Below are 16509 nucleotides of genomic sequence, written 5' to 3' on the forward strand. Positions count from 1 at the left end.
TGGGGCCTTACCCTGGATTAGGCTTCTGCTTAAGGGACTGTGGTGGCTTGTTTGATCCTTATCCAGACCACCAAAACTTTGTCCATGTCAACAACAAGGCTCTCTCACTTCCTTATCACTCATGTGTTCACTGGAGTAGCACTTTAAATTTCCTTCCAGAACTTTTCCTTTGTATTCACAACTTGGCTCACTGGTGCAAGAGTTCTAGCTTTTAGCTTGTCTTGGCTTCCAACATGCCTTCCTCACTAAGCTTAATTATTTCTAGCTTTTGATTTAAAGTGAGAAACACGCAACTCTTCTTTTCATTTGAATGCTTAGGGGCCACTGTAGGGCTATTAACTGGCCCCATTTCAATATTGTTGTGTCTCAGGGAATAGGGAGGCTGGAGGACAGGAAGAGAGACAAGGGAATGGCCAGTTGGTAGAGCAGCCAGAACACACACATTTATTGATTACGTTCGCTGTCTGATATGGACATGGTTTAGGGAGCCCCAAGACAATGACAATAGTAACTAACATCAAAGAGCACTAATTATAGATCACCATAACAAATATAATAATAATCTTTGAAATGTTGTGAGGATTACCAGTATGTGACACAGAGACATGAAGTGAGTAAATGCTGTTGGAAAAAATGTGTGAATAATCTTGCTTGATGCACAGTTGCCACAAACCTTTACTTTGTAAAAAATGTAGTATCTTCGCTCTCTCTCTCTCTCTCAAAAATAAATAAGCATTAAGAAAATTAAAAAAAATGGGTGTCTGGGTTGCTCAGTTGGTTGAGCATCCGATTTTGGCACAGGTCATGATCTCATGGTTCATGGGTTCCAGCCCCGCATTGGACTCTGCTGACAGCTCAGAGCCTGGAGCCTGCTTTGGATTCTGTGTCTCCCACTCTCTCTGCACCTCCCCACTCCCTCTGCTCCCCCTGCCCCCTGCACACTCTGTCTGTCTGTCTGTCTCTCTCTCTCAAAAATAAATAAGCATTAAGAAAATTAAAAAATAAATAAAAAATGTATCTTCAAAATGCAATAAAGGGAAGTGCAATGAAACAAGGCATGCCTGTGTGCTATTCCACTGCCTTCTAGCCTCCATGATTTTGGATGAGATATCAGTTGTTAGTCTTATTGAAAATCCTCTGTAAAGGAGAAGTTACTTCGCTCATCCTGCTTTCAAGAGTTTTGTTTGTTTGTTTTTGTTTTTGTTTTTTGTTTTTTTGTTTTTTGTCTCTGTTTCACCAGGTTAATCATAAGGTGTCTCTGTGTGGATCTCTTTGAATTTATCCTACCTAGCATCCTGAGCTTCATCTGATGTGTAGATTTCTTTCCTGTATAAAGCATTCTCATGGTGGTTGTGAGGTTTTTAATTATATTGATTCCAGAGTTCTAAAAAAGTTGATTCTGATGGTGTTAGCATGTTCATTACCTTTATGGAAGGATGAAGTTTTGAAGTTCCCTATTCTGCCAGTTTTTCTCTGTTCTAATCTCACAACTTTATATCATTGCATTGACTTTAACTTAACAATACTGTTAGTAATAATAGGAATTTTCATTTACTTATAGGAATCTCATATTAACAGTTTTTCTAATTTTGAAAGATAAGTGCCTCTTGGACCTCATATATTTTTGGATGGAATATTATGAAACTATACTGAGTTCTCTTTGTTTTTACTTTCTTGAAGATTTTTCATCTACATTTGTAGTGAGATTGTTCTCTAGTTTCATAGTCAGATTGTATTTTCAGTATTTGGCTTCTTTTTCAAAAGGAATTAAGCCTTCCATCGTTTTCTTTTCTTAGGAACATATCCTTTAGGATTAGATAATTTTTGTCCTTTGAAAGTTTGAGATAACTTGCTCCTAAAATTATCCCAACTTGTAGTCATTTGAAAGGAGGACAATCTTTTTAGAAAGTCTTTTAATATTCTGCCCTAGTTATTGCTCTATTCTGGTTGTCTACTTCTTGAGTAAAAGGCGTGTTACTTGCAGGAAAGCGTCAAATTAGTTGGAGAACAAGAAGATTAATTAAAGCTATTGTAAGATGATGCTAGCTTATGGAAGACCTTATATGCCATTTTGAAGAATTTGACCTCATTCCATTGCCAATAGGGGTTTGTTGAAAGTTTTTGAGAAAAGAGATCTTTATTATCTGACGATCAGATCTTATTACTCTAGAACTAGGAATGGAGTAAAATAGTACAGGTGTGAGCTGAGGAGGGTATGAAGTATGAAGCAGTGGAAACAAAATAAGGAAAAGGTATAAAAGTCAGTATGTTTGAAGAGTTGACATGACTTAATGGCATCCTACAGAAATATTACTAAAGGTTTATCCTGTAAATTTTAAGTTTGGGGTCATATAATATGCTGAAAAATCACTAGGAGTATTCTTAGCAATCAGAAATACTTAACAATAAATATAAAATTCTTATATTTATTAGAAAATAAATAAGACATTTCTTAAAGATGGGGCAATAAACATTTAGGTGAAAGATAAAATATCATGAGTATCAGGATGCTTAGTGCTTTTGAGAGATCTTTGTTACCAGTCTGCCAATGTACTGGCTTCACTCTTTTCCCCAAGTTATCATTGATTTCATAATATAACTTTCTTATATATCTCTTTATCCCCTCTCCCTCCCCCCAACTAGATTTATGTTAACTTCTTTGCAGCAGATAACCTATTAGCTTATTCCTCCTGTTTTTCCTTAATTGCCTTATTTTATTTCTAAAAGCTGATTTGCTTTACATTACTAAATGATTGAAAATGGAATTTTCAGGAATTGATGTAGGTTAATGATAATTTTGAAATTGGAGTCAGAAGTTAATGGAGATAAAATCCAATCACACAATTGATGCAATAGCTTTCATCCATGTGAAGCAGCCTCCTATTTATTTGGGTGCATTTTCAGTGCCAAAGAAAAATTTTCTAACAACTCCACTCACTGAGGCCCATTTCCTTCAAAATGGATTATTTGTTTTTTCTAGAGAACAATCTTACATAAATTAAAGCCTAACATTTTGGGTACTCAATAAGTAATAAAAACAAATAAACTCATATTTATTTTATTGATACATTTCTCTGATAAGTAGAAGAAATGTAATAAGATTAGTAGGCATATAATTAGCATATTATTAATAAGCATATAATTATATATAAAATAAAGTATATTTATTTATAAAAAGTTCATATCCTTTTTGCTATTAACATCATTGCTAACCTTTTTTGGGGAGCAAGTGGAAATAATCAGAAATTGTTATTCAAATACAAAATTAGTTCTAAAGGAAAAAAGAGAAAATGTGTGTTTTGCAATACATATTGAATTTTTTTCTTTTTCTAGGACATACAGAGGAAGAGCATATTTTAAACGGCAATTTTATAAGCAAGCAACTCAAGATCTTTCTGTGGCAATTCACTTAGATCCTAATAACTGGTTAGCACTGTATTATAGAGCCTGCTTGTTTAGAAAGAGTAGCCCTTTTAGAGCGCTCCAGGACTACAGTGTTTCAGGTACTTTGCCTTCAACTCCACATACATAGGAATTTGATTTGAAGTTAATGGAGTGGAATACTAATATGGGATGATTAATATAATATGTATATTTTTATGTAGTTACATATTAAGATATGTTTGTATAGTATATATATTCACATATATTTACAAGCTACAATGGTTTAAGTGTTCCTAGTATGCCCTTTTAGTGAATGTGAGTGTGTTTGTACTTACATGTATGTGTATAACTTTGGCAAAGGGAGAATATCATATCAAAGAAATCTCTTTCTATATATTGAGTTCTCAGGTTATTTCTGGAAATCCAGGTCTATTTTCTAGTCAGCTTGATAAAACAGCAGTGAATTTTCCTAGTGGGCTGTGTCCTACTCCATAGGCCTAGCCCATTGATTAGTCAAATTCTGAGTTTTTAAACCCTTAAACTAAAAATGAACTTTGAGAATCTTTAGTAATAATAGGATGCCAAAAGCTAACAGTAGTCATTTCCACTTTACCCTGTATCAGTGTATTCTTGGTATATAAATATGCCCTGCACCATTCTGTGCATAGAGTAAGTGCTCAGTAAACAGTCCCAGCTGAATAAATTAGCTCATTGTGATTGGATAATTCCAGCCAGAGACCAACAGTGTTCCCCTGGGTGCAAAGTACTACAATCCCATCATTCTAGATGAGGCAGTATCAGTATCTAGAGACTAAGAGACAACTGTACTCTTACAAAAAGAATTACACAGCTCCTGAAGGAAGGCAATATAAGATGATAGCCTTCTGAGGCCACCTGTGCCATGAATATTCAAATAAAATAACCTAGAGTCTATCCTATGTGCTGAGAGGAATCTGGTACCCTCCCTTCTATTTCTAAGGATTTTTGGAAGGGAAGACTAAGTTAAATTTTGTTTAACTCTCTTGTAATCTTTGCATCTAATTTCTGCTCTCTGGTTGATTCTCCATTTTTGCATATCCACACAATTCTTGTGATTACTGTTAATGAATGTCTTGGGGTTGGGGGCATTTGGGTCACTCAGTAGGTTAAGCATTGGAGTTTGGCTCAGGTCATGATCTCAGAGTTCTTGAGTTTGAGCCCCACCTTGGGCTCTGTGGATAGTTCAGAGCCTGGAGCCTGCTTCAGATTCTGTTGTCTCCCTCTCTCTCTGCCCTTCCCTGCTCATGATCTTTCTCTCTCTCTCTCTCTCTCTCTCTCTCTCTCTCTCTCTCTCTCTCTCTCTCAAAAATAAATAAACATTAAGAAAATGAATATTTTAGGATTCAAAGGATAAAGTTAGCAGAAATGATTTAACTTTAGAAAAAAAAAATTTAATGTTTATTTAGTTTTGAGACAGAGAGAGACAGAGCATGAGTGGGGAAGGGGTAGAGACAGAGGCACAGAATCCGAAGCAGGCTCCAGGCTCTGAGCTGTCAGCACAGAGCCCCATGTGGGGCTCGAACTCATGAGCCATGAGATCATGACCCGAGCCGAAGTTTGATGCTCAACTGACAGACCCACCCAGGTGCCCCAAAGCGATTTAAATTTGGAGGTCAAGCACACCCATTTTTCTTGAAGTTTATTTCTCTCTGTCAGCTCTGTCTATCTGCCATCTGGCCAAACTCCTTTCTTGGTAATCTCTAAAAGCCTCTTTTTCATACTTCCCTCTTCTCCAAGTTGTGGGCTCCTCACTCCCTCTTTTCTAGGCTATCACAATAAGACAAAGTCTTTGTTATTTAATTATTCAGAGCAGACCAACTTGATTTTGGCTTTAATTCTTTTCTATAGGCTAGCTTAAGGAGTTTTATCTTCCACAATCAAAAAGGACCCTTAAGATATTTTTTCCAAGCTAATAATAATATCTAATATTTATTGTGCATTTCACTAATTGCCAAACACTAATCTAAATGCTTTATATAGAGTGTTTCAATTAATATTCAGAATAATGCTATGAGGTAGGAATTATTTTCATCCCGGATAAGAAAACAGAGGCACAGAGAGGTTAAGTAATTCTAATATTTTTTCCTTAGGTAGAATTTTTTAATTTTCCTAGAGCAACCACCAAAAGTGCAGCTGACTTTGTCTTTGCTAGCCAATTATACTGTGAATGGAGCAGATTGCCTTCATGATTATTTATTTAATCTGTGTCATCATTGCTTAAACTCAATATACTTCCCCAAATCTAACACTGTGAATATTTTTGTCCCAGACTGTGAGCACTATGTACATTTTTGGCAGAACTTTCCCTTCTTAGCCAGAATGGGCCTGAGAAGCTTAGAAGACATGGATCAAATGTTGTGGAAAACCCATGTTTTCCCATTCACTAGCCTGTTTTTGGGAAAGTGAAGGGAAAATTAGTAAGTGGGGATACATGAGATGACCTCTGGACTGCTTATAGATGAAAGACACACACCTGGAGTACTGAGAAGATTCTTTTTGCCCCACACTCCTGTTGTTTAGAACATGCATAGTCAAGTTGCCTGCCTTAACTCCAAGTTCAGCTTACCTTGGAGTAGTCTCTTTGAGCTGCTCTTCCTGGTTTATGTGTAGCAGTCTGATCTCTGTCATCTGCGTGTCTGGAGTTGTACCAGAGCCTGTGTTATGACCAATAGCAATGCTTTCCTGATAATTAACAGCCCATCAAGGGCAATGGTGCCCTTCTGACTGCAATCCACTGAAGTGAATCAGAGGTTAGATTCCATCTTTGCCATTGACTTAATCATGACTGTGGTTAAGCCCCTTTGCACCTTAATCTCTTCATCTGTGAAGTGAGTGGACTATCCTAGATTACCATCAGGATTTCTCCAGTTTTAATGAATTTGTGAACCTTGATAGCCACATAGTTACTTATAGACAAATACATTTTTATGTGAATACTGTTTCTTACCAAATAAATGCGCTCATCATAGATATGTTTTATAAAGTGTTCAAATGTAAGAATAAGCAATGGGAAGGGTAAAGACTAAAACACAACTCAGATATTTTTGTTCAGAACCCAAATAAGATGTATGTTGTTATTTTTAAGCTCTCATAAATGATGGCTATGAGAATCTTGGTTGTTTTCTACATCGGGGCATACTCTATGCAGATCTAAAGCTTTGGTTGCTGGCAATCTGTGACTTTGAAACTGTTATTTCTCTAGAAAGGTATGTTTTCCTTTTCATTCTTACTGAATTCACTTTTGTATAAAGTTAAGAAAAAAAACAAAATGAAAGAAAAAGCCATTTCCCCTCATCATTAATAACCTTATAAAATAACAATTGTAAAAGCATCCTAGAATTAGAATACTACTTCTAAGATAAGATCTGGTTCCCAACATCTGTTTACCTCAGATACTTTTGCAAATTTTAGATATTGAATGCTTTTGAGATGAGTCCAATTCATAGGTAACAACATAAAGTTACTAACAGCAGTGTGGGGATAAACAGATCAGAGCTTCTTGAAATTAAGTTCATGAAAAAATGTTATCAAGTTTTACAATAATGAGAAAATATTCTGCTTGATATATTGCTATGCACACAACATATGACTCAATAGTAGGAAACTATTTAGAATCTGACTTCATTTTGGATAGTAAAGCAAAAGAAAAAACCAATACCATTAGAGTGTAGGTTCAGGAAGAAACAAAGACTAAAAGTTGTACACACTTTTAGTGTGTACAGAAATCTAAGCTCTAAAACACAGAATTAATTAATTTCTGTTCTTTTCAAAGAAGCATTTGTTAAAATGAAAGGCATCAAAAAAAAATAAAAACAACATGCCAATTCCATGCCAACCAGCAGACTGTTTACTTTTATCTAAGGTAAACTTTAAACTTGACTTAGGAAAGTCATGGAGAATGGCTCCATAATGGCCAAAGTAGTTCCTTTTTAGATATTTTTGAGCCAGAAAGAAAAGAGTTTCAGTTCCAAAAAAAGCCAAAAAATGGGCAGTAAGAACTTTGGTGTCTTTTAGGCAAAGGGTCTAGGCTTCTAACAAAGCTGGGCTGTAGGGTATGTAGTTTCCTCATTTTGAAATAGAGGCATCAAATAGAGTAATTTCTAAGATCAATTCTCTATTGAAAATGTTTTGATTCAAAGAGAGAAAAAATACATTTATTTTATAAAGAAAAGAAGCTGGGTTAATATGTACGTGGAGAGGATTTTTAACCCCAGGCTCTGAGAATATTACTGTTTCTCTCTGTTACTCATGGCGAATACAACATAGCCTGAGGGGAAAACTTTTAAATTGAGAAAAACTAAGCTTGAAATTCAAGATAACTCAAGATTAAGTCAAGGAAGAGTAAAGATGGAACGGGGAGTTCAGGAATTCTGTTCCTAGCATAGACTCTATAAATGTTGATTCTCAACTAAGGATTTTATAAAGGTGCTTATAATTTTTAAGACAATAGTTAACTGATTTACTTTGTTTTAGTAAAACATTTAATAAAACATCCTGATATATATTGATGTATGTATTTCACTAGGTTCACTCAAAATTGGAAAACATTTGGATTAATTAAAATGTCTAACAAGATTTTGCTTTTTCACTTTTTTTTTTAGAACTGTTACTTTGGCTTACGTAAATATTGGCCTCATACATCTGCTATACTTGGATAACTACGTTGAAGCCATTTGGCATTTTTCTGAGGCTATTAGACTTGATCCTTTATATATTCAAAGCTATATTTGTAGAGCAGAAACCTATCATAAGGTATTTAAGTTTTGAAAACCTTGATTTTTAAAAAAAATGCTTTAATTTTCTGGATATCTATTGTTCAGTGTAATTTCAGTATATTAATATATTTGTTTTCAGTTAATTACAGAGGCTAATGCATGTCCAAGCAATAAATATAAAGTAGATATAATTAATTATAATTACCTATGTATAAAGCCTTTACTTATGAAGTGTGAATTTTGTCTTTCATTAAAAAAAACGTTTTTCCTTATTACAAAAACAATATATATTTATTTCATGTAATATATGTATGCAAATAACAGTAAGTTAAAATAATCCATAATTTTATTCTCTAGAGGCAACTACTATTAACATTTTACAGTGGTTTTGAGTGTGTGTGTGTGTGTGTGTGTGTGTGTGTGTGTGTGAGAGAGAGAGAGAGAGAGAGAGAGAGAGAGCGAGCAGGTGGGTTTGTAGAATGGGATCTGTGTATATAATGGGATCCTACTCATTCATACTTACCTTTAGATTTTGTTTAAATTAAAAAATATTTTTTAATGTTTATTTATTTTGAGAGAGAGAGAGAATGAGAGAGAGAGAGAGAGAGAAGAAGAAGGGAGGGGGAGAGAGAGGGAGACACAGAATCTGAAACAGGCTCCAGGTTCTAAGCTGTCAGCACAGAGTCCAACGTGGGGCTCAAACTCAAGAGCTGTGAGAGATGACCTGTGCCGAAGCCGGACGCTTAAACTGAGCCACCCAGGCACCCCAAGATTTTGTTTAAATTTTACAAGTTATTTAAATTAAAAAATGTGACATATCTTTAGTGTTGCAAAGTCAAAGATGCAATAAATAGCAAAAGTCTTCCCTGATTCCAACCAAATTTGACTTTCCAGAGATAACCACTGTTAGCTGTTGTTTCTGCCTTTCAAAATAGATATCCCTGTCTACCACTCCACCACTAATCATCTTGTCCAAGACGTGTCATTCCTCATCAGGATTGCTGCAGGGACCTCTTGGTCTTCTTGCTTCTGTTTTTTACTCCCTTCGGAAGGATTTTCAACATAGCCGCCATAGTGATCATGTTAAAACATAAGATTATTTCACTTTGCCCAGAACCCTTTAATAGCTTCCTTTGCACTCAGAATAAAAGCTGAATGCTGCAAAAGCCAAAGGCCTCTAAGAACCACAGGAATTGGCCCCTTATTACCATTCTGCCCTCGTCTTCTACAAGTTCTTTGGTCACACTGGTTTCAGCCACGATAGTCTAGTTTGTGCTGTGGCTAAACACGTACACACACGCACCAAACCCTCCCCCCACCCCGAACACTTAAAATCACTGTGTTAAAATAACAAAGGTTTATTTCTTGCTCACAGTGCTTGTCTACTGCGAGTTAGCTAGAGTCTCTCTTCTCCATTGTCTACATCTCAGGAGCCAATGTGACTCGAGTCCCATGCAATGCCCTTCCTTTCCTGATGGTGGAGGTAGAAGACCCAGGGCAGGCTTAGTAAAAAGTTTTTAAAAAAAACTTTTTAACTTTAAAAACCTTTTAAAAAGTTTTAAAAAAAACTTCTTTGTATCCCATTTGGTTTGATGATTCTTAAGAGCAACAAACAAACAAAACCCCAAAGAACTCATGTATATTAGGAGATGTTCTTGCAAAATTTCTGTATTGAAGGGTGGGAGGGAAGCATCAGAAGGGAAACAAATCAGTATTATTATAAGCAAAGTTTCTGTTTATCACTCAACAGTTGCATAAATTGAAAAAGGCAGTAAGAGAGTTATCTCGTGCTATCCACCTTCAGCCAGATGGAATCCAGTTATATATAATAAGGTACGAACATAGAAATGGAGTTCTTGGCATAACTAAGCACATGAACTAGCTGTTGGGATCTTTACTTCTGTCTTGATCTTTCTGTCCTCTTCTTTTTACATTTAATTTCCCAGCAATGGCCACCTTTCAACTAGCAAGTCAGATATAGCTATTGTATTTGTTAAATTTTAAGATTATTTATAAGATAACCAGATATCTTACCCTTTTCTCTATCCTTGCATCAAACCCAACTGTTTAAACTACCCCATGATCCAGTAATCCCACTACTAGGTTTTCATCTAAAGAATAAAAAAACACTAATTTTAAAGGATATATGCATCTCTATGTTTATTGCAGGATTATTTACAATAGCCAAATTGTGGAAGCAGCCCAAGTGTCCATCGATGGGTGAATGGATAAAGAAGATACACAGTAGAATATTATTAATCCATAAAAAAGAATGTAATCTTGCCGTTTGCAATAACATGGATGAATCTAGAGGGTATAATGCAAAGCAAAATAAACCAGCCAGTTAGAATATGATTTCAGTCATATGTAGAATTGAAGACACGAAACAAACAAAGGGAAAAAAGGAGACAAATCAAAAAACAGACTCTTAACTATAGAGAACAGAGGGTAACCAGAGGGGAGGTGGGTGGGAGGATGGGGGAAATAGGTGAAGGGGATTAAAGAGTATACTTATCTCGAAGAGCTCTGAGTACTGTATGGAAGTGTTGAATCACTATATTGCACACCTGAGACTAATATGACACTGTATGTTAACTATACTGGCATTTTATTTATTTATTTACTTACTTACTTTTGTTAATATATGGCTGGCATACAATATTATTTTAGCTTCAGGTGTACAATAGTGCAGGTACACAGTAAAGATTCCTAATTTTATATATATGATTCCTAATTACCATCTATCACCATATTAAGTTATTATAATATCATTGACTATATTACCTATGATGTACTTTTTATCCCTGTGAGTTACTGATTTTATAACTGGAAATTTGTACTTCTTAATTTCCTTCACCTATATCATCCCTCCCCACCCAGCCCTTTCCCTCTGGTGACCAGTTTGTTCTCTGTATTTATGAGTCTGTGTTTTTGTTTTGTTTGCTCATTCATTTTAGTTTTTATTGTTTGTTTGTTAAATGTTTATTTTTGAGAGAAAGAGAGAGAAAGCGTGAGCTGGGGAGGGGCAGAGACAGAGGGAGACAGAATCCAAAGCAGGCTCCAGGCTCTGAGCTTTCAGCACAGAGAGAAATCGTGACTTGAGCCAAAGTCAGAAGCTTAGTCGACTGAGACACCCAGGCACCCCTCATTTTGTTTTTAGAGTCTACATGTAAGTGAAATCATATAGTATTTGTCTTTCTCTGACTTATTTCACTTAGTACAATATCTTTAGTCTTATCCATGTTGTCACAAATGGCAAGATTTTGTACTTTTTTTACAGCTGAGGAATATTCCATTGCACACATATACCACATCTTTTTTTAAGTTGAAATATTGTTGACACACAACGATACGTTTTGCCTCAGATGTGCAACATAGTGATTCAATAACTTTATACATTCTTCTATGCTTACCACAATTGTAGCTACCATCTGTCACCATATAATACCATTGGCTATATTTTCTATGCTGTTTCATCCCCATGACTTATTCATTTCATAACTGGAAGCCTGTACCACCCATTTGTCTGCACCTATTTTGCCTATCCCTCTGCCCCCTCCTGTCTGGTAACTACCTGTTTGTTCTCTGTATTTATGGGTCTGTTTCTGCTTTTGCTATTTGTTCGTTTGATTTTTGGATCCCACATGTAAGTGAAATCATATGGCAATTATCTTTTCCAGTCTGACTTATTTAATTTAGCATAATATCCTCTAGGTCCATCCATATTGTCCCAAGTAGCAGGATTTCATTTTTTAATGGCTGAGTAATAATCCATTGTATATTTATACACATCTTCTTTACCTATTCATCTATTGATGGATACTTAGATTGCTTCCATATCTTGAGTATGTTATATAATGCTACAATGAACATAGTGGTATATATATTATTTTGAATTAGTGTTTTCATTTTCTTTGGATAAATCTCAAAAGTAGAACTGCTGGATCATATGGTGTTTCTATTTTTAATTTTCTGAGGAACTTCCATACTGTTTTCCATAGTGGCTGTACCAATTTACATTCCCATCAATAGTGCACAAGGGTTCCCTTTTCTCCACATCCTCATCAATACTTGTTATTTCTTGTCTTTTTGATAATAGCCATTCTGACAGGTGTAAGGTAATATCTCATTGTGGTTTTGATTTGAATATCCCTGATGATTAGTGATGTTGAACAACCTTTCATGGACCCATTGGCCATCCACATATCTTCTTTGGAAAAATGTCTATTTAGGCCCTCTGCCCATTTATAACCAGACAATTTGTTTTTTGTTTTGTTTTGTTTTTGTTTTGTGTGTGTGTGTGTGTGTGTGTGTGTTGAGTTGTAGGAGTTTTTTTAGGTTTTGGATATACACCCCTTATCAGATACAACATTTGCAATTATCTTCTCCCATTCAATAGGTTGAGTTTTCATTTTGTTAATGGTTTCCTTTGCTGTGGAAAAGCTTTTTAGTTCAATGTAATCCCATTTGTTTATTTTTGCTGTTGTTTCCTTGCTATTGTTGCCTGAGGAGACAGACCCAAAATAATATTGCTAAGACAAATGATAAAGAGTTTTTGGCTTATGTTTTCTTATAGGAGTTTATAGTTTCAGGTTTTACATTAGGTAAAGTCTTTAATCCATTTTGAGTTTATTTTTGTGTATGGTGGGAGAAAGTGCCCTAATTTCATTCTTTTGCATATAGCTGTTTAGTTTTCCCAATACCACTTATTGAAGAGATGGTTTTTTCTCTATTGTATATTCTTGCCTCCTTTTTCATACATTGATACACCACACAATTGTGGGTTTATTTCTGAGCTTTATATTCTTTTCCATTCATCTATATGTCTGTTGTCTGTTTTTGTGCCAGTACCATACTGTTTTGATGACTATGGCTTTTTAGTATAATTTGGAATCAAGGAGCATGATACTTCCAGCTTTGTTCTTCTTTCTCAAGATTGCTTTGGCTGTTTGGGGTCTTTTGTGCTTTCATACAAATTTTAGGACTTTTCTTCTAGTTTTATGAAAAAAAGTCATTGGTATTTTGATATGGATTATACCTTTGGGTAGTATAGGCATCTTAATAATATTAGTTTTTCCATCTTTAATCACTGAATATCTTTCCATTTATTTGTGTCATCTTGTTTCTTTTATCAAGGCCTTATAAGTTTCAGAGTACAGATCTTTCACCTCCTTGACTAAATTTATTCTTAGTAATTTCATTCTTTTTGAAGCAGTTGTAAATGGGATTAAAAAATTTCTTTCTGATAGTTCATTATTAGTGTATAGGAATATAACAGATTTTTGTATATTAATTTTGTATCGTACAACTTTACTGGATTCATTTATTAGTTATCATAATTTTGGGGGGGGGGGAGTCTTTTGGGTTTTCTATATAGTATCATGTCATCTGCAAATAGTAAGAGTTTTACTTCTTTCTTTCTAATTTAGATGTGTTTTATTTCTTTTTCTTGTCTGATTGCTGTGGCTTGGATTTTTATGTTGAATAGAAGAATGGGCATTCTTGTCTTACTTCTGATCTTAGAAGAAGAAAATTTTAGCTTTACATCACTGAGTATGATGTTAGCTGTGGGGTCAGAGTATAACATTTAAAATATAGATAATTGGAAAAAGATTTGAGTATTTTTATTTCAGCTTCACTTTTCCTAAATTGTTTTCTCATCACATCTGTATGCTAATTGGTCAATTTAGACTATATAAAATGTTTATAATTTTTACATTGTTTTTATTATACACATATAAGTATGAATAAAGGTACTATAATTATAAAATTTTAAGTAACTGATTATAAGAAATTTTATTTTAGAAAAATTATTTTTAACTACTTAGAATTAAAAGGTATTATTTTTTTCAGAGGACAATATCTTCTTATGATGAAATGTTATGATCTTGCAAAGTTTACTATTTATCAAGTGGCAGAAATGAACAAAGGTAAACATAATTAATGCAAAATTACAATTGTCTTAATTTTAAAATAAATATCTCCTACAATGTTTATACTGTTTTCAATAGGCAAGTAGGAATAACATGGAAGGTGTACTTCATCAAAGATGATTTTGAAAATTTAAATTTTCAGTTTCACATGTACAAAATCAACCAGTAAATGTTTCATTGATGAAATGAATTTTCTGAGGGATTATTATGGGAGATTCCAGGGTTATAATTTTAGTTTTTTTGTTTTTGTTGTTGTTTGTAATTGGAATAGCTTATTGTTTGTTGGTAGTAAATAGATTTTAGTATTGCATTGATTTATTCATATTACAAAGATAAATTATTGAATTGCTTGACTTCCTTAAAATAATTATATTCTAAATCCTAGATACTTGGCAAAGGTAATTGATAAATTTTATTTTCCTTTTAGGTCTCATTGAGTTGAGTCCTATACAGCAAGCACTCATTTATTCATTTTGTGAAAACCATGACAAGGCCATTCAGGTCTTGGATCGGATCACTTTGAACAGGCCTGAGCTCACCATGTATACTCTATTAGCAAAAGCCCAAATGAAAGCCAAGAAAATCAAGGTGAAAGTCTTGTGTATTATTTACTAAACCTATTAATAGAATTTTTATATTGTGCTCAGCATGACAGCTTATATACTTTTTTTTTGCAGAACTAGATTATAACATTTATTTATTGATTCTTGTGTTAATTAACATCTGGGTTATTTCTTTTTATTTATTTTTCCTCTTAAGACTAGGGCTGCTATAAATATTCCTTTACATGTTTTCTGTTAACATGTGGAGTAGCTTTCCAGGATATATTCCTATGAATGGAATTGCTGGTATGTATAGAATGTGAATATTTAACTTCCAAGAAAATGGCATGTTGTTACATAGGGCTGTACCAATTTATGCTCCTACCTGTCATGTATGCATGTTCCTGTTGATGTCTATCCTCTACTGTAATTGGTTGTCAGACTTTGTTTTTGTCAATTTATTAGGTAAAAACTGATGTCTCATTGTGGTCTTAATTCACATTTCTCTGAGCACAGATTGAGCATCTTCTTATATGTTTGTTAATTGCTCATATTTCATGTTCTCTCAATTTCCTGCACATATTTTTTGTTTGTCTTATTCTTATTGATTTTAGGCATTAAAAAATAAATTCTGTATATCAATCCTTGGTTGTCATGTATGCCACATATCTTCTTGTAATTTGTGGCTGGTTTTACAGAGGTTCTTAATTTTAATATAGTAGAATGTATCTATTTTTTTGTTTTACTGTTGTGGCTTTTAAACAATTCTTGTTTAAGAAGTTTTTCCCTCTCCCAAGGTCATACAGATATTCTTCCATATTTTCTTCTAAAAGTTTAAGTTTTGCTTTTTCTATTTAAGATCTTACTCTAACTTAAATTGATTTCTTTGAGTATGAGATAGTGGTAACATTTTAATTTTTCCTATATGGATATTCAAATGTTCAAGTGTCATTTATTGGACTGTTCTCTCAAGCCAAAGATCTGAAGTGGTACAGCTGTCATATTATAAGTTTTCATGCATATGTGGCTCTGATTTGGGGCTGTCTATTCTTGTCTTTTGGTCAGTTTCTCTATCCCCAGCCCAATAGTACAATCTCTTAATTATTTTAGTTTTATTGTAATTATTGATATCTGGTAAAGCTAGCCCCTACACCATATTCTTCTCTAGGAAACTACTGGTTATTCTTGGGCCTTTATTCTTCTTCTATTTTATTTTATTTTATTTTATTATTTATTTATTTTAATTTACATCCACGTTAGTTAGCATGTAGTGCAATAATGATTTCAGGAGTAGAATCCAGTGATTCATCCCCTTCATATAACACCCAGTGCTCATCCCAAGTGTCCTCCTTAATGTCCCTTGCCCATCCCCCCTCCCACTACCTCTCCAGCAACCCTCAGTTCTCTATATTTAAGAGTCTCTTTTGTTTTGTCCCTCTCCCTGTTTTTATATTATTTTTGCTTCCCTTCCCTTATGTTCACCTGTTTTGTATCTTAAATTCCACATATGAGTGAAGTCATATGATATTTGTCTTCCTCTGATTAACTAATTTCGCTTAGCATAATACACTCTAGTTCCATCCATGTAGTTGGAAATGGCAAGATTTCATTCTTTTTGATTGAAGAGTAATACTCCATTGTGTGTGTATATATATGTATACACACACACACGCACACCACATCTTTATCCATTCATCTATCGATGGACATTTCCTTACTTTGGCTATTGTTGGTAGCACTGCTATAAATATTGGGTGCATGTGTCCCTTCTAAACAGCACACCTGTATCCCGTGGATAAATGCCTAGTAGTGTAATTGCTGGGTCATAGAGTAGTTCTATTTTTAATTTTTTGAGGAATCTCCATACTGTTTTCCAGTGTGGCTACACAAGTTCAC

General features: G+C 34.3%; 1 protein-coding gene across 3 annotated transcripts in view; it reads left to right on the plus strand.

The window, feature by feature from the left end:
* Positions 1-16509, plus strand: part of TTC6 (tetratricopeptide repeat domain 6) — a 200842-nt gene that overhangs the window by 144088 nt on the left and 40245 nt on the right. For all 3 annotated transcript variants that reach the window (XM_019426105.2, XM_053889365.1, XM_053889366.1), the window contains exons 15-20: positions 3334-3503; positions 6509-6629; positions 8025-8175; positions 9889-9971; positions 13992-14068; positions 14499-14659. In XM_019426105.2, coding sequence (XP_019281650.2) covers positions 3334-3503; positions 6509-6629; positions 8025-8175; positions 9889-9971; positions 13992-14068; positions 14499-14659 — 763 coding nt within the window. The remainder of the gene's footprint in view (positions 1-3333; positions 3504-6508; positions 6630-8024; positions 8176-9888; positions 9972-13991; positions 14069-14498; positions 14660-16509) is intronic.

Source organism: Panthera pardus, unplaced genomic scaffold (assembly GCF_024362965.1).
Source record: "Panthera pardus isolate Hobbes unplaced genomic scaffold, ASM2436296v1 HiC_scaffold_24, whole genome shotgun sequence".
In the NCBI taxonomy this organism is placed as follows: Eukaryota; Metazoa; Chordata; class Mammalia; order Carnivora; family Felidae; genus Panthera; species Panthera pardus.